Source organism: Rhopilema esculentum, chromosome 12 (assembly GCF_057945365.1).
Source record: "Rhopilema esculentum isolate cy_ngs chromosome 12, ASM5794536v1, whole genome shotgun sequence".
Taxonomy (NCBI): Eukaryota; Metazoa; Cnidaria; class Scyphozoa; order Rhizostomeae; family Rhizostomatidae; genus Rhopilema; species Rhopilema esculentum.
Window position 1 is genome coordinate 4613427 of NC_142826.1, and position 19180 is coordinate 4632606.

General features: G+C 36.4%; 2 protein-coding genes across 4 annotated transcripts in view; one reads left to right on the forward strand and one right to left on the reverse strand.

Annotated features, from left to right (window-relative positions):
• LOC135681616 (uncharacterized) overlaps positions 1-15850 on the reverse strand; it is a 128265-nt gene extending 112415 nt beyond the window's left edge. For 2 of the 3 annotated variants that reach the window (XM_065196176.2, XM_065196170.2), the window contains exons 1-2: positions 15742-15850; positions 12569-12704 (exon numbers count right to left, since the gene is read on the reverse strand). The gene's annotated coding sequence lies outside the window, so the exon portion shown is untranslated. The remainder of the gene's footprint in view (positions 1-12568; positions 12705-15741) is intronic. The other variant, XM_065196171.2, reaches the window with a different exon arrangement.
• A 7-nt stretch (positions 15851-15857) lies between these two features.
• Positions 15858-19149, forward strand: LOC135681506 (small integral membrane protein 15-like). The gene is made up of 3 exons (XM_089111818.1): positions 15858-16017; positions 17535-17633; positions 18869-19149. The coding sequence occupies exons 1-3, from the start codon at positions 15924-15926 to the stop codon at positions 18922-18924; spliced, it is 249 nt and encodes an 82-aa protein (XP_088967944.1). The 5' UTR covers positions 15858-15923; the 3' UTR covers positions 18925-19149.
• Positions 19150-19180: the final 31 nt, after the last annotated feature.

Consider the following 19180-nt stretch of genomic DNA (forward strand, 5'->3'; position numbering starts at 1 on the left):
CTTGATTGATCTAGCTGTTTTTTATTTAAGGTAAAAATCTCCTTTTGTTTTTATCTTCTATTTCTGTCACTGTAATGGAACCGCATTTGTTTTATATATAGAATTTAGGCAAATTATCATGATTTCAAATATATGGTGCTTTTTCAAACCCCAAAATATTACTGTCACCGACCAGCTACAGCATAAAGAAAATTTTTGCAACATGTTTGGCTTGATTTTTAATGCTATGTACTTTTTAACTGTTTTGAATTCCAATTTTTTTGTCATCTTATAGCAATATGAAGAAGCATTGCTTTTTGAAATTTATGAACAATATCATAAAACACTCCGAAGCGCTTTGAAAATGTCAGTTTTTCTTACTTTGTTGAAAAGAGAATATTAAAATTTATGGCTATTATTGTGACTGCTCTTAATATTGTGATAAATACTTTGATTGTAGATATAATAATAATCTGCGAAGACTTAAACAACAGTGACAATAATTTCCAAAAAGTAGCTTTTAAGCACGTGGAATTTTAAGGAGCTTGTAGGAAACTATTAGTACTTAAGTAGGTAAAGAAATCAAGATACGGAGTACAAATCCTGAGCTTATTTTCTTGTTAAAAAGTGCGTTTATTGGATTTTTCTTCGTCAAATTACGTTACTTATTCTGGCTGATAAAGTAAAATAAGTCCCTTCATTGTACAGCAAATCGAGTTAACAACAGCACAATTTTGTTTTTTAACCGTTTGCATTTCCAATTACATTAACATGGTAATGTCAAATTTTGCATTCTTTAACACTTCTAGAATATATTTGGCGATTCTTTCGTTTCGAAGGAAATTTCATTATAGTAAATTGACAGTTTTTTTAGGAATTCTTATCTCATCAGGAAGATCAGCCACTAAATGCATTAAATAATATCCACACTTTAACGTTTTAATTTCCAGCTACAAAATAGCATTAAAATATTTTTCTTTCGAAGATGTGTCATGAAATTCAAGGTGTTAATGTCAAGCGCAAAGAAAGCAAGAAGCTTCTTAATATCAAGAACATCCTCCGTACAGGTCACTCTATCCACATTTTCAACACATCCCCCCTCTTCACTTCAAAAGATGTTGTTTATATAATTTTTAACGATTTAACGACTGAATGACTCCTGAACGAACTATACTAGAAACTTGATTTTTTTAAATATTACTTAGGGAACACGGCGTTCATGTTTGGCAAGTCTGTGCGCTGGTTTTTCATGATTGGTTTTGAACTGTGAAGAACAACATCGTTATAGCGATTATTGCAGAAAAAGGTACAAAATGAACAATAATGGTGTGCCAGATGAACTTAAAGTTGAAAGATGTCTAGCTAGATAAGAAGGCTATAGTTGAATACCGAGCCATCGGTTTAAGGCAGGATATTGCAATTTTTCGTCAACAAAGGCCGTTGATCGTTAATAAATACCTAGATTGCGCTTGTAATAAATTCATAGTTTTTCACCCTAATTTCCTATCTCAACCAGACAGCTCCCTCATCCTCCCCTTAATCAATGTTGGGAAAGAAGATGAACATGTTGCCAAACTCTTGTTACACTGTTTCCGCTCCCACCTGCAATTGTATTGAGAGAGGGGAGACGTTGAGTAGATAAGATGATAAGAGCGTTAAACACTTGGCAGGCATCGTAGTTGGTAATGACCATATGAAGGATGTATTTGTTACATGTCCCTTAAGAAAAGGTTTAGTGCGCCGTAGCACATTGTCGTGCAATAGTAGAAAAGTCGAAGACATGCAATCATTTTACAGCAGCACTCGTAGAAGAAGGCTTATAAGGAGCTTGCCTATTCTTTAAAGCCTCGAGAATGGTTCACTTTCGAGCCATTGTAGAGCTTGCAAAGGTTAAAGAGGTCATACTTGGCACATGTTTCTTTGGCAAGAGACATAAATTCATATTGGTAAGGTATCTATAGAGATTCTTCATATGACGTCGTCAAACCTATAAAGCAACCTTACAAGGACGAGTAAGGCTATATTGTCTTGATTAACAAAAGAAATGAACCAAAACAAAACATTGAGATAGGAATTTAGTCTCCAAGAAAAGAAAAGTGGTGAAACATGCGGCTGCGTTAGCAACAAAAAATTTAATTCTTGATATAATATTTTGGCCACATATTTCTGAAATCTTATAAATAGACAAAAAGAGGAGGCTGGTCTAAAAAAGGACTTTCAGACACAATTTTGACTGCTGTGTATGGTTTTTGAGGAAACTGTCATAAAGTTAGAAGCCAATCACAATGAGGCGTCTAGGTAGCTGACACTTATGCTGACCGATGGGCATTCTTTGTTTTGGCTTCTCTTGACATTTAATCGGAACCATTATACTTGATCAAGAAAACAGAACCACTTTAAAGAATTACCAATAACAAAACACGACATTGTTCCATCTTTTAGTCCAAAGATAATCCTTCTCTGTATCTTCACTTCTCTTCCTTATTCCAAACAGACGTGGACCAGATTAGTGATTTTCTGCTTCATGTTCCCATACCCGAGGCTAATTTTTGGGTTATATTTATCAAGTAAGGGTTGGACTTTAAAGACTTTAAAGACATATAGCTCTCTAGTGGAATCGAATTAGCATCCTTTTGTCACACTCTTCACCGCCCAAACTCAATTGCTCTCTCCTAACACTTTAACATGAAACTCGGATATTTGTACAACGTAAAGGGCTTTGGGAACAGACATCCTGCATGAACTTTTTGATTCTGTTAAGCCTAATGCTTATTTGTTTTTTATTTCTTTGACTAATGGCTGCCGCTTGCACAAGAACAGTGAACTCGCAATTGACCATAATCGAATCTATAATTTAAGCCATCTTCTTTCTTCAAATATAACGTCATCAACACAAATTCGTGTAGCCTTACAACTCTAAATAGTTGCGATGAATTTTAAGAAAACTGTTTATAATATTATTTTTTGGAAAGTCGGTACTGAGCAAAAGACTTAACAAGAGAAGCCAAAATAACGACTCAGTCCCTGCCCGGCGAGTCTAGTGCCAGTAAGGATAGGCATTGGAGAAAAAATGAAGGGAAGATTGAAAAATTAGCAATTAGAAAATAGTTACTGACAAACAATCGTAACTAGTTTTGACTTTCCACTCATTCGTATCAAATAATTGGTGTAAAAATCTTCTGCAACTCAACCATTCACTACAAAGCCATCAACTAGCAAGTTGGGTTTAAATTTCCACTTGACCCAACGCCATTCCAAAAATGCAAAAGATCAGGTACACCTCTAATGCTGGGTGTAGTACTGAAAATCATTGCGCATTGATAAACTTCATTTCATCATTATGCACTTCTTTTGTACGAAATACTATCAAATTTCATTCAGTCGTTTGTAGTCTTATAATCTGTTGCACTTAATATTCCCTTCAACGTACCAATTCATCACGACAGAAAAACATAAAATGGCGATTTTTTCAATTCCTTACCACAACTGAGATTTTTTTTTATTAAGCAGGTATTAAGATTTCGAAGTGCAAAATGACGTCATAATTTTAAATTTTCTTTCTACGGTGAATTTGTAGTGCTAAGTCATTGGATTCCTGCATTCCGCATTTTCTTGAGCTCCGTCAAGGTAATTTTAGTCCGTCAATTTAGCTGTTTGGAGGAAAAGAGCAGATGGAGATAATAAGCTCTTTAAGTGTCAGTAGGAGACATGGAAATGTTGGTTTAAAGCATAATCACCGAGCTGTGCGAAATGATTTCAGAATAATCTTTACAAATAAGATCAAAGACACCGCTGCAATCCACCTGAGACATTGATGAGGCTGCCACAGTCAAACGAGGCTTGGCAGTGATGTATAATATCGAAGAACTAGCGATGCTCATGTTCAAGCTTGATATGGCATTGACTTCACCGTATAATTTCAAGAAAATACTCACTAAGCATAAACAGTCAAATCCAGGAACATCCTCTAAACAGAACTGTTAGGTAGGGAGTTTTGGGTAAATGATAACGGACTTTTCCGGCCCAAAAAAGTCCAAAGCATTATGAGTTAAATCTTAGAACTGCTCCCTCAAGTAAAAAATGTCTTGAAAACTACAATAAAACTTAGAATTATCCATATCAGATATTCTGCGAGGTTTGACAAGGCGGTCTTTTAGATCCTATATTACTTGCTTGATGTCAAAATAATAGTGAGATGACCAGCATAAGCCTCAAAACTTGATTGGCTAGGAAAGGAATCACCGCCATGGGAATTGTCTTCGAACTGAACCAGTAAGGTTGCGAGAAAGTTTTCGAGAAGCACGTTTTCTGGCCTTATAAACCCACCCCCTTCAAAAGAATATGATCACACATACAGTGGGGGAATGGGATAAAACCAATAGCTCAAATTTTATTCATATTCAAATAACTGAATAAAATCGTGTCTTGAAAATTGGTCTCTAAAGGCTGAAAAAATCTAGCTCCGATCCAATTTGGAAATGGTTTCATAAACGCTTTTCAAAAATTTGTCCAATAAAGGTTTCATAAAGCTATAATTTTCAATTAACTATATGCAGCAATCAAGTTACATTATTTTTAAGCAATGTGATGCATCATGATTTAAGCAAAAAGCATCTCTTTGGCAAGAATGATGTATTCGTCTCGCGCTGCCTGCTTAAAAAACAGCACGTGCTCATTACGGGTACTGATTTGGTTCATAATGATGAGGCACACTTTAAAGCAAGTTATACAGTATGTGCAGGGAGGCAAGAAGCCTTGCTTCATTCAATCCTCATTTGCAAATGATCTTTTCAACAAACTCTCCGTCATAGTACTGTTGGGAGCACCATTACAGGGTTAGCTATTAACGCAAGGTTTCATTTCTAGCATGACTTGTTGTACCTTTCCCAAGCGCAGCTTATGTATATTCAAATTTGAGATTGTATATTCAAATTTGAGACACCTTCACTTTGCTGAAAATGAAACACTTAATCACATCCTAAAACACCTGCTAAACAAAGATACCGTCAGTTGCTTCATGTAAATCAATTTTCGCATGTTTATGTTCTAGTCGATAAAGTCGAAAATATGGACCAAATTCCTATCAGTATTTGATTCTACTGAAGAATGACGGCTTTAAAAGTTTGAAAAAGTTTACCAAATTGTGGCGCGATAACAGCACTTTTTATAGATATCAAGCTGCAATCGCCAATCATCTGGTTCTTACCAAAAATGTTGGATAACAAGACAAAAGTAGAACGTGACAAAAGTAGATTTTTTGATTGTTGCAATCGCGAACTGTTCGGTTACAATCAAGAAAAAGAATTACTAATCATTATTATTATCTAACAGAACAGCGGCATCCAAAAAGGCTTTCTTTATTGGAGCTGTCCGTTGCTGTGAGGTGTCCATTGATTTGAGATGTCCATGAGTAGGGAGTGTCTGTGACTATGAAGTACTCTTTACTTTAACGTGTCCGTTACTTTAAAGTTTCCGTTATTTGAGGTATCAGTCACATTAAGGTTTCAGTTCCTTTGAAATGCCCGTTACTTGGGGGAGTCTATTACTTCACGATGTCCGTTTATTTGAGGTTTCCGTTACTTTAAGGTGTCCGTTACTTTAACGTGTCCGTTACTTCAAAGTTTCCGTTTATTTGAGGTTTCCGTTACTTTAAGGTGTCCGTTACTTTAACGTGCCCGTTACTTTAAAGTTTCCATTATTGAGGTATCAGTTACACTAAGGTTTCGGTTCCTTTGAGATGCCCGCTACTTGGGGGAGTCCATTACTTCATGGTGTCCGTTTATTTGAAGTTTCCGTTACTTTGAGGTGTCCGTTATTTCAAAGTTTCCGTTATTGAGGTATCAGTTACATTAAGGTTTCAGTTCTTTTGAGATGCCCGTTACTTGGGGGAGTCCATTACTTCATGGTGTCCGTTTATTTGAAGTTTCCGTTACTTTGAGGTGTCCGTTATTTCAAAGTTTCCGTTATAGAGGTATCAGTTACATTAAGGTTTCAGTTCGTTTGAGATGCCCGTTACTTGGGGGAGTCCATTACTTCATGGTGTCCGTTTATTACAAGTTTCCGTTACTTTGAGGTGTCCGTTATTTCAAAGTTTCCGTTATAGAGGTATCAGTTACATTAAGGTTTCAGTTCGTTTGAGATGCCCGTTACTTGGGGGAGTCCATTACTTCATGGTGTCCGTTTATTACAAGTTTCCGTTACTTTGAGGTGTCCGTTATTTCAAAGTTTCCGTTATTGAGGTATCAGTTACATTAAGGTTTCAGTTCCTTTGAGATGCCCGTTACTTGGGGGAGTCCATTACTTCATGGTGTCCGTTTATTTGAAGTTTCCCTTACTTTGAGGTGTCCGTTATTTCAAAGTTTCCGTTATAGAGGTATCAGTTACATTAAGGTTTCAGTTCGTTTGAGATGCCCGTTACTTGGGGGAGTCCATTACTTCATGGTGTCCGTTTATTTGAAGTTTCCGTTACTTTGAGGTGTCCGTTATTTCAAAGTTTCCGTTATAGAGGTATCAGTTACATTAAGGTTTCAGTTCGTTTGAGATGCCCGTTACTTGGGGGAGTCCATTACTTCATGGTGTCCGTTTATTACAAGTTTCCGTTAATTTGAGGTGTCCGTTATTTCAAAGTTTCCGTTATTGAGGTATCAGTTACATTAAGGTTTCAGTTCCTTTGAGATGCCCGTTACTTGGGGGAGTCTATTACTTCATGGTGTCCGTTTATTTGAAGCTTCCGTTACTTTGAGGTGTCCGTTATTTCAAAGTTTCCGTTATTGAGGTATCAGTTACATTAAGGTTTCAGTTCCTTTGAGATGCCCGTTACTTGGGGGAGTCCATTACTTCATGGTGTCCGTTTATTTGAAGTTTCCGTTACTTTAAGGAGTCCGTTATTTCAAAGTTTCCGTTATTGAGGTATCAGTTACTTTAAGGTTTCAGTTCCTTTGAGATGCCCGTTACTTGGGGGATTCCATTACTACATGGTGTCCGTTTATTTGAGGTTTCCGTTACTTTAAGGTGTCCGTTACTTTAACGTGCCCGTTACTTTAAAGTTTCCATTATTGAGGTATCAGTTACACGAAGGTTTCGGTTCCTTTGAGATGCCCGCTACTTGGGGGAGTCCATTACTTCATGGTGTCCGTTTATTTGAGGTTTCCGTTACTTTAAGGTGTCCGTTATTTCAAAGTTTCCGTTATAGAGGTATCAGTTACTTTAAGGTTTCAGTTCCTTTGAGATACCCGTTACTTGGGGGAGTCCATTACTTCATGGTGTCCGTTTATTTGAAGTTTCCGTTACTTTGAGGTGTCCGTTATTTCAAAGTTTCCGTTATTGAGGTATCAGTTACATTAAGGTTTCAGTTCTTTTGAGATGCCCGTTACTTGGGGGAGTCCATTACTTCATGGTGTCCGTTTATTTGAAGTTTCCGTTACTTTGAGGTGTCCGTTATTTCAAAGTTTCCGTTATAGAGGTATCAGTTACATTAAGGTTTCAGTTCGTTTGAGATGCCCGTTACTTGGGGGAGTCCATTACTTCATGGTGTCCGTTTATTACAAGTTTCCGTTACTTTGAGGTGTCCGTTATTTCAAAGTTTCCGTTATAGAGGTATCAGTTACATTAAGGTTTCAGTTCGTTTGAGATGCCCGTTACTTGGGGGAGTCCATTACTTCATGGTGTCCGTTTATTACAAGTTTCCGTTACTTTGAGGTGTCCGTTATTTCAAAGTTTCCCTTATTGAGGTATCAGTTACATTAAGGTTTCAGTTCCTTTGAGATGCCCGTTACTTGGGGGAGTCCATTACTTCATGGTGTCCGTTTATTTGAAGTTTCCCTTACTTTGAGGTGTCCGTTATTTCAAAGTTTCCGTTATAGAGGTATCAGTTACATTAAGGTTTCAGTTCGTTTGAGATGCCCGTTACTTGGGGGAGTCCATTACTTCATGGTGTCCGTTTATTTGAAGTTTCCGTTACTTTGAGGTGTCCGTTATTTCAAAGTTTCCGTTATTGAGGTATCAGTTACATTAAGGTTTCAGTTCCTTTGAGATGCCCGTTACTTGGGGGAGTCTATTACTTCATGGTGTCCGTTTATTTGAAGCTTCCGTTACTTTGAGGTGTCCGTTACTTCAAAGTTTCCGTTATTGAGGTATCAGTTACATTAAGGTTTCAGTTCCTTTGAGATGCCCGTTACTTGGGGGAGTCCATTACTTCATGGTGTCCGTTTATTTGAAGTTTCCGTTACTTTAAGGAGTCCGTTATTTCAAAGTTTCCGTTATTGAGGTATCAGTTACTTTAAGGTTTCAGTTCCTTTGAGATGCCCGTTACTTGGGGGATTCCATTACTACATGGTGTCCGTTTATTTGAAGTTACCGTTACTTTAAGGTGTCCGTTATTTCAAAGTTTCCGTTATAGAGGTATCAGTTACATTAAGGTTTCAGTTCGTTTGAGATGCCCGTTACTTGGGGGAGTCCATTACTTCATGGTGTCCGTTTATTTGAAGTTTCCGTTACTTTGAGGTGTCCGTTATTTCAAAGTTTCCGTTATAGAGGTATCAGTTACATTAAGGTTTCAGTTCCTTTGAGATGCCCGTTACTTGGGGGAGTCCATTACTTCATGGTGTCCGTTTATTTGAAGTTTCCGTTACTTTAAGGTGTCCGTTATTTCAAAGTTTCCGTTATTGAGGTATCAGTTACATTAAGGTTTCAGTTCCTTTGAGATGCCCCTTACTTGGGGGAGTCCATTACTTCATGGTGTCCGTTTATTACAAGTTTCCGTTACTTTGAGGTGTCCGTTATTTCAAAGTTTCCGTTATTGAGGTATCAGTTACTTTAAGGTTTCAGTTCCTTTGAGATGCCCGTTACTTGGGGGAGTCCATTACTACATGGTGTCCGTTTATTTGAGGTTTCCGTTACTTTAAGGTGTCCGTTACATTAAGTTTTCAGTTTTTTTGAGATGCCCGTTACTTGGGGGAGTCCATTACTTCATGGTGTCCGTTTATTTGAAGTTTCCGTTACTTTAAGGTGTCCGTTATTTCAAAGTTTCCGTTATTGAGGTATCAGTTACATTAAGGTTTCAGTTCCTTTGAGATGCCCCTTACTTGGGGGAGTCCATTACTTCTTGGTGTCCGTTTATTTGAAGTTTCCGTTACTTTAAGGTGTCCGTTATTTCAAAGTTTCCGTTTTTGAGGTATCAGTTACATTAAGGTTTCAGTTCCTTTGAGATGCCCCTTACTTGGGGGAGTCCATTACTTCATGGTGTCCGTTTATTTGAAGTTTCCGTTACTTTGAGGTGTCCGTTATTTCAAAGTTTCCGTTATTGAGGTATCAGTTACATTAAGGTTTCAGTTCCTTTGAGATGCCCGTTACTTGGGGGAGTCTATTACTTCATGGTGTCCGTTTATTTGAAGTTTCCGTTACTTTGAGGTGTCCGTTATTTCAAAGTTTCCGTTATTGAGGTATCAGTTACATTAAGGTTTCAGTTCCTTTGAGATGCCCGTTACTTGGGGGAGTCCATTACCTCATGGTGTCCGTTTATTTGAAGTTTCCGTTACTTTAAGGTGTCCGTTATTTCAAAGTTTCCGTTACTGAGGTATCAGTTACATTAAGGTTTCAGTTCCTTTGAGATGCCCGTTACTTGGGGGAGTCCATTACTTCATGGAGTCCGTTTATTTGAAGTTTCCGTTACTTTAAGGTGTCCGTTACTTCGAAGTTTCCGTTTATTTGAGGTTTCCGTTACTTAAAGGTGTCCGTTACTTTAACGTGTCCGATACTTTAAAGTTTCCATTATTGAGGTATCAGTTACACTAAGGTTTCGGTTCCTTTGAGATGCCCGCTACTTGGGGGAGTCCATTACTTCATGGTGTCCGTTTATTTGAGGTTTCCGTTACTTTAAGGTGTCCGTTATTTCAAAGTTTCCGTTATAGAGGTATCAGTTACTTTAAGGTTTCAGTTCCTTTGAGATGCCTGTTACTTGGGGGAGTCCATTATTTCATGGTGTCCGTTTATTTGAAGTTACCGTTACTTTAAGGTGTCCGTTATTTCAAAGTTTCCGTTATTGAGGTATCAGTTACATTAAGGTTTCAGTTCCTTTGAGATGCCCGTTATTTGGGGGAGTCCATTACTTCATGGTGTCCGTTTATTTGAAGTTTCCGTTACTTTAAGGTGTCCGTTATTTCAAAGTTTCCGTTATTGAGGTATCAGTTACATTAAGGTTTCAGTTCCTTTGAGATGCCCGTTACTTGGGGGAGTCCATTACTTCATGGTGTCCGTTTATTTGAGGTTTCCGTTACTTTAAGGTGTCCGTTACATTAAGGTTTCAGTTCTTTTGAGATGCCAGTTACTTGGGGGAGTCCATTACCTCATGGTGTCCGTTTATTTGAAGTTTCCGTTACTTTAAGGTGTCCGTTATTTCAAAGTTTCCGTTATTGAGGTATCAGTTACATTAAGGTTTCAGTTCCTTTGAGATGCCCGTTACTTGGGGGAGTCCATTACTTCATGGTGTCCTTTTATTTGAAGTTTCCCTTACTTTGAGGTGTCCGTTATTTCAAAGTTTCCGTTATTGAGGTATCAGTTACATTAAGGTTTCAGTTCCTTTGAGATGCCCGTTACTTGGGGGAGTCCATTACTTCATGGTGTCCGTTTATTTGAAGTTTCCGTTACTTTAAGGTGTCCGTTGCTTTAACGTGTCCGTTATTTCAAATTTTCTGTTATTGAGGTATCAGTTACTTTAAGGTTTCTGGTCCTTTGAGATGCCCCTTTACTTGGGGGAGTCCATTACTTCATGGTGTCCATTTATTTGAGGTTTCCCTCACTTAAAGGTGTCTTACTCTTGGAGGTGTCCGTGCTTTAAGGTGTCTGTTACTTGTAGGTGTTCATTAATTTGAGGTGTCTGATGATTTGAGGTGTCCGTTACTTGGAGGTGTCCGTTGCTTTGAGTTACCTGTAATGGGAAGTTCTAGATACTCGGAGGTGCCGCCAGTTGAAGTCTCCTTCAATGTCCCATTTACTCATAAGCCTCGATCAACTTGTCTTCAGTTATGAAATCCAACGCTACTATTCCGACCAATTATGAGTTGAACTATAGTCAAAAATGGACAAAATGGCGTCGTGTTGCGTGTTTCAGCATGTGCGCAATACCGTTATCTTAGAATGACCTAAGAACACTACATACAACTATAATTTAATCTATGAAACTTGGAGAGAAGTTTTTTCAAGCATTGCGTCTAATACGATCAGCGGTAAATTAAGAGCAAGAGTTTCGTCCTCCTGACCTAGATATAAAACTAAAGTGTTTCCTATGGCGCCATAAACTGACATTCAAGTCAAGACTACAACACTCAATCAGCTGTTTGCGATTCCCAAAAAAGGGCCAGCTGCTACAAGACACGTCGAAATAACGAATCTACTTTTATCACCGTCATTCTAGAAAATGTGATGTGTCTTGAACATTTGCATGCCTTAAACGAATAAATCTTCCTCTTTCACTTCGTAGGTTCCATTATTATTTGCTACAACATGACCTAATTTCATTTTCATCCACACACGTCTGCTAACATTAATAGATTCGATATCAGACACAATTCACAATTACAAATTTTTTGGATGGTTCTTTGCAAGATCAAACCTATGCAGGGTCGTAATAGACGGGTGCATGGGGAGGGGAACACTATCCCCAAAATTATTGCCAGATTTGCTTATCTAAAATGATAAAAATAGTGAACATTGGAAAAACAGGGATTAGTTGCTCAAATCCATGTTATGATGCTTTTATAAGCGCGAGTCATTTATAAATCTCAATTTGAATAACTTCTCCTTCTCCTCCAAAACCCTTCATGCATCGTTTGGAAGTTAAATACTCGTGAAAACTCGTACCCTGGTACCAAAATATTAATGATACAGAAAATACGCATTTTTCTGCGTCTCTGATAAGCTCCTTCCAATCAACTGACCTATGCTTTACCCAACGAGAAAAGTAAATGAATCTACTACCATCAACCGATAAGACCTTTTAAAACCTGCAGAAGACTTTATTCTCTAGCTTATAAATATTAAGCATGACTTAACATTTTAGGAAATTGTGTAGCAGCTAACAAAGTTTTCGGTTTCGTAGTCAAATTCCACGTGTGTTTTTAACTTAAATCACCAGAAAACATATTCAAGGCGCTATTACGAAATGTGAAAAACGAAGTAAGAAATTTGAAATGAATGTTAAAACAAACCATGGGGAAAGAGGCGGTAAGGACTTTGCAATGCTTACAAATTTTTGAATTATTTTTCAGTTCCATCCATTTCCCCACAAGGATGCTCTTTTGAAAATTAGAATAAAATTAGAATTTGAAAAAACCGTTCCTGTCAGAAAGTTTCACGCTGGCACGAAAAATTCGAAGGGATTTCTCGTCATGCTGATGGTTTCGTACACACTTAAGAAACTGAATTAAATACTGTATAATGAGAAATTTATACGAGATAAGATCTATATCCTGTTGTAGGTTGAGTTTTGATATTGGAATAAGAAGAATAAGAAGGGGGAAAATAGTCTTGAAATTGAAATCTTGGAACAACTCCTGTCAAATGTAATAAAATCGATTGAGTTAGCGTCACTTACCGATCCGAATTCTGAGCTCTTCAGGGAGATTTCTCGCTCAAGTTGAACACGTAACGAAATGAAGAACGTTGAACATGTAGCTTCCAAGGTAAAGACCAAGGTTAAGAGACTTGATGTGATTATCAAATGAATTCTTCTGTAATTGCAAGACAAAACAAAATACTTAGTGACGCGTGTACAAAACTGCTTCCGTTTCTTTAGTTATTTGCAAACACACCCTACTCAGGTTCATAAAATTCAACAAAACTTTATCGTATGGCTGACGAAATCCTTATTTTTCTTCTCCAAATCATGAGCAGATTAATCCAGTCTCAAGTATGAAAAGCAGCAATAAATTTTTGATAACGTAATCTTCGCAAAAGTAGGTTTTAAGCAGAAGATCCCAAAAGTTTCACAAATTAAATCTTCTTACGCTAACTAATGGGCTTTAAGCACAAAATAATCCAACAAATTGTGTGACAGACTCATCTTAATACAAGTTATCTGGCAAAGACAGGGTAAATTCTCAATTCAAATCCACAAAAACTGCATTCTGAGAAAGCTTTACGCATTAGATTAGCAAAAAAGTGTATTTCTTTCCCAACAGTAATATCATATTAAGACGAAGCGAGAAAGTAGTTTTCACAAATAACTAGAACGAATCTTTGTAAATTAGCCACCAAAAGTAGGGAATTTGTCTTATATTCATATTGTGCTGACAAACGCTCGTTTACGGAAAGCAATTTAAATGTCATAAACATGCAAAGCAGAAGAAACATTTACATGAGACAAATACAGAAGAGAGTTTTTGCCTTAATAGTCTGCTGAAATTCTCAAGGTATTATCAGTTTTTAACTTGATAATAGAATAAGCCAATATAGATTCAAACGTGGAAGGCTCTGCATGATATTCGACTTCGAAAGCTTAAAATTTTGAACTACTCTAAATTTTTCGACAAGGTAACCTGTAAAACAATTTCAACAATGCCAGAGCAAGGAGGCTGAAGAGGAGGCTGAAGAGGAGGCTGAAGAGGAGGCTGAAAAGGAGGCTGAAAAGGAGGCTGAAGAGGAAGCAAAAAATTTCGGGGGAGTACCCCAAAACTGGAGAATTTTTAAAACAAGAACCAGCCCAGAAATGTTTGCTTATGTAGGGGAAAAAATTGTTCCTTGCTGTTATCCTCTATTGCTCATCCTTTAAATGACATAAAGTTTCTAAGATATAAAAAAAATTTCAATTTGAAGGGTTGGGGGGTAATGGGTAACACAGGAGGGGTACTATTTGTCTCATGACGTATAACACAACTTGCATTGGTTAACAGAGTGCTTCACAAACTTAACAAGAAAGTAATAGCAAACACCAGCAAAATATGATAAAAGGTAAAACCTCTTTCTAGTGATTGATGGCCTAATTTCAATTCATCACCAAATTTACATTATCTTACAGTAATATATAAAAATAAAGCTGATGGCTAACAAGTCCTAGAAGTTTCTAAAAAAAAATTTTCTAATATGAATTTAAAGATTTAAATATTTTTCCAGATCTGTCACAAAATTGCAAGTCCCAATAAATAAAGCTGATGGCTAGCAAGTCCAAAAAATTTCTAATAAAAAAAATTGATAAAATTAATTATAAAAATTAAATATTTTTCCAGATTTGTCACAAAACTGCAATTATTGAATTACAGATTTTCATTCTGAGTGCAATAGCTCTATTTAAAAATGCATTTTTAAGCTAAACATGAAAATTTAAGGGTTAATTTTTATGAAATATGATATTGGGACCATGCCCACCACTAAATTATTTGTATGTCAGTGACTGATTTAACTTAATTTCAAAAATCTTAAGAAGTCATAAAGCTTTTTACTACTTTGCTACTTTTACTACTACGGAAAGTGGTTTACTACTGCTCCTTTGCTAAAAGTCTTATGGCAGGGGCTGCAGTACCCCTGAACTCAATAGCGTTATTTTTTATAAGAATTATTTTGCATTATAATGTCAGAACAAAATTTTTTGTTTGACAATCTGTGTGCAGTCCAAGAGGAATTTTAGGGATCTAGGACCCATGAAGGTCTTGAAAGTGATGTTGGCTTTGGAAAACCAAAAAAACTTGCAAAGAGGAGAAAATAGTATGTTGCTGGTGAACTGTATATCACTATCAATGTAAGATCATGCCTTATGCAATTTATTTCTTTGCAAAAAATTCAAGAACAAACTTTTTTCCTACACTTACCTGGGCACTCACTTATCACTCACTTAGGCAAAGGAAATCTTGGATTGCCTGATGTTAACAGGACCTACAATTTTTTGGATCTCATTGTCCAATAAATGTTATCTTCATGTTTTGCAGCTTTCCATCCAGTATAATATTGACAGTGTTGATTTCAAATTAACATAGTTTAATTTTTTTGCAGTACAGAATTTCAAAATGGCTTTGAAAAAAAGCAAACATTTTACAACATACTAAAGCTTTTTCGTCTGACACTCCTCAGAGCATAAAACTTCAGAATAAGGGTCCGAAAGAACACGATGAAAAATGAATACCCAGTTGTGGATCAAAATAGGCCAATCAGAAAAACGCTCTTGTGCTTGCGTTTTAAAAAATATCTCTAAATTTTTGCTAGTCATTTGGTCTCTTCAGGAAACTTGGCAAACATTTTGTTTTGATTCTGATAAAATATGCTGTAGTTTTATTATGCTCTCTCGATTAATTAACCTATTTAGAGAGCTCCTCCTAAATCAATCAATCTTAAATACAATAATGTAAAGTTCTTTTTCTGTAATCTTTAATTTTAATTTTTTTGTGTAGTGCGGTATTTTTGTATGTATTTAGCTAAGTGTAGTGTATCATGTAGAATTGTATTCAGGATTGATTGATGAGATGGAAACTGAAAACTGAAAAACTGGCAGCACTGCAAACTGATACTTGAAATGAGCTTTCATCACAAATTACATCGAATGTCAAAATCTATGTCCGAATATATTGGTTGAGTGCGACAAGGAGGTTAACTCCCGCAAAACCTAAACAGTCCTTATTCAAATGGAAGGAGGACAGTTGCTTGCATTGCATCATAGAGAAAAGCTTTTCCTTTTTTCAAATGTACAAAGAAAAAGCCCTTCTTGTTACACTACTGGACAAATACAAAAAAATTCTTCACTTTTTTATCATACAATTGTTGATAAATAAAAACCCATACCATATTCTCTACACCACTTCGGAAATAAGACTCCTTCTCGTTTGTATGTTTTGAAACCTTTTGCATTTCGTGATAATTTCAAATTAACTTCCCGCCATATGTTCCAATGGCCTCGTTCCCAATGGAAAGAGTTTTCCGAAAGAGAGGCTTTGAAGGGCCTAATAAATTTCCAGCTAACAGTTATGGCGGAAGAAACTTGGAAAGAGTTTTTCGAGAAATTGGCGCTCAGCCTTGTTGAGTACGCCGCCCGCAGCCCTAAAGAATTCCTCATGTATTGTGAGTATCCCAAAATTAACCTAATATAACATCTCAAACGATTGATAACCCTTGTTTTGACAAGACATGTCTAGAAAAGAGGCTCCATACAATCTATCTTACTCTTTCTTTCCTTGAATGTGTATGCTAATGATTTCACCTTCCGATGTATTTTTTTCCTGTAACTTTGTCTTATTTTATTGTAGTTTTGCTAATTTATTTGTTGAATTATTGTGATAAATTGTATGTAGTGGGCAGGCGCGGATCCAGCCTGAATTCTGACCCATGCAAAGGTTGTCAGAAGAAAAAGCCACGCCCTTTTGTGCTGAAAACACCCAAACATTTCTCAATAAAATTTGTATCTCTGATATTGAATAGGGGATTCAAGAAAGGAATTCTAAGGAAACGACTCGCAAAGAGAAGATTAAATTTATTTGCAATTGGAAGGAAAAAGGTATTGAGAAAACCTACTCCAGTAGGATTCGAACCAGGGCCCTCCACTTTTCAAACACAGTGGTCATACCACAAAAACACAAAACAGATGTTCCTTCCTTAGCAGATTAGCAGGGGGTGAAGCAGCGATTGTCAATTGCCATTTCATTGGCTGTAACAAACAATTGCATAGGTCCACTGTAAACAATTGAATAGGTCTACTCTGATTCCTATTGGTTGGCTGAACCGCTGCAGAGGCAAGCTCGGCTTCTGAGTTGCTAAATCAAATCTCACCTAATGCTCCCGCCAAAGATTGCAGAGGTGAAGTACACTCTGATTGGCTTACAAAACATTTGCAGAGATCAAGCAAGCGGTGATTGGCTCTCGAAGGACAAACAAGTTTCTGGATTCAGAAAATACGGACCAGATAAATGCCTAGAATCACCACTCGACTTTTCTATGCAGGGGCCATAAAGTAGTCAGCAAAGTGTATGCCCTGCTGTCTTCTGCATGTTGTTGGTATCAACGGAGGCGGATCTAGGGCGGACGTTGCTGAAGAATTTGCCAAAGAAACTATTGATCAAAAGTTTTGATAGTTTTTATTTTATTTTGTTGTTGTGGAAATCTGACTTATGCTTCTGCATAGGTTGCTGTAGTCTTGATCTGCCTCTGGTGGGATTAAGAATTAAACTGAAAACTTGTAGTTACACTTGGGCCTTTAAGATCACCGTAAAGCCATGAGATTTGCTGACATCTTGTCTTTTTGTATTATTATTTTTACGTATAAATACTTCATTCAATTCTTCAGAAATATGTAAATATTCAAAACATAGTAATTCAAAACATGAAGCAATACTCTTATTTATTCCTGGTAGAAAGTTTTGAATTCTGATGTTTGAAATTGATCTTGTAACATTACCCTTAAGTCCCTTAAGTGCCATTGCTTATTTTCCATCATGTACAAGTAAGAAATCTTTTTCTTATGTTTTAAAGCACTTTGTTTAATGTGAAGAAATGAAATATGAACACTTTTTAATAGTGTTCAGATTAATTGATTAACTAAATGACAGAAGCTACACTTTTGCTAAAGAGAATTTTTTTTCTAGTTTTCTTGGCACTAAGTCCAATCATGATTTGCAGTGCAATCTTAGCATATATGATGATCAAAGAGATTGACCAAAAAGAAAGAGACAAGAAAAAGAAAGGTTCATATTAATTTTTCATTGCATTTTTGCTTATCTAGGTTCATCTAAAGTTGCTTTAGAGGTGTTAGGTTCATTAGAGGTGTTAAATCATTTCTTAAACAATCCTTCTAGGTCTGGTTTTTCCCTGAGGGTCTTAGTGCAGACTTTCAACACACATTTCCTTATTTTTGTGAGAGACAATGGTTTGTGTTTGCACAATTGAAAAATAACAACCATAGCCAGCCAAAGACAACCAAAAACTTTCTTAAAGTCATGTCTAGTCATATCAATAATTGAAGTTTGGGTAATCAAGGATGAACTTTACTCCTGCACTTTAATCGTTTTCAACATGCCAGTATATTGGCAAAAACATTCTATCGAGTCAAATTAATGCAGCATTTCCCCTCTATTGCAATACAGTCTTTAAATAGCAACACACTTTTTACAGCTCGTCTTCTATTGAATGCACTAATCTTTTAAAGCAAATTATGAATCTGTCTTTCCTGTAAATATTCTTATAATCTCGTCTAGTTCTTCTTTTTTTTGTTACTAGTCACATGTTGAGTTTCCAGGCCCACAGCCTTTCTGCTCCTCGTTTGCTGGTCATTGACTTTATCTATTTACACAAAGTATATTTCATTGTCTTCTTTGAGAATTTCACTTTAACTTTGCCATTTTGAATGGAGTCAAGCTACCCACCCACCCCCCCCCCCCCAGCCTTTCCAAAATATATTTACCTTTTCACGCTCTGTTACATTTTGTCCCTTTCATAACGACTTATTTTTCATTTGAATGTCTATATTCAATAGAAGGATGTTCAGCATTTGGAACATCCAGTAGAGCTTGTCTTTTCCTCTGCTTTATAACAAATCTCTTCTCTCATATGGTCACCTTTTTTCAGCTCCTCACTCTTCCTTTCATTCAGACCAGTTGAGCGATCTCATTTTCTAGTTACCCAATGCCTATAAACAAAGACTGAATTTACAAAACTGAATAAAGAAAAACAGCATATTTATGTATTGCCTAGTACATTTGATTGCTGTTAAAACTTTAATATGCTTTTTTCTGATTTCAATTTTGACTAATTTTCTAAAGTTAATCAGTCACAAGTGTCCTGGCTTGATTTAAGTATATGCTGCTAGTTGTATGTTCTACTAGTTTAATAATAATTCAGTATTGAAAACTACATTCATAAAAGGTGAAAAATCTTAAAATCTTGAAAAACAACTTATAGAAATCTTGTTTTTCTTTGCCAGGAACAAGACAAACAAATTTGGCAAAAACAAGGAGAAAAGCAATGAAAACGGACTAAGTTTGTTGCTCCATTTTTTTGCTTGAATGTTTCACACATGCAACATACAGGCCTAGTCAGCCACACAATGGAACTTGTTTATGGATTTATCATCAGCGGTTAATTGCAACTCCTACTGACACTGTTTGATCAAACTTGATTTATGTATATTGTCACTTTTTGATATGTTCTTATTGAAACTTAACATAAGATGACTAATATTACATTTATGAGAACTCTCCTTCACTTTGTTCAAATCATTAGAGTCTTCAAAGTT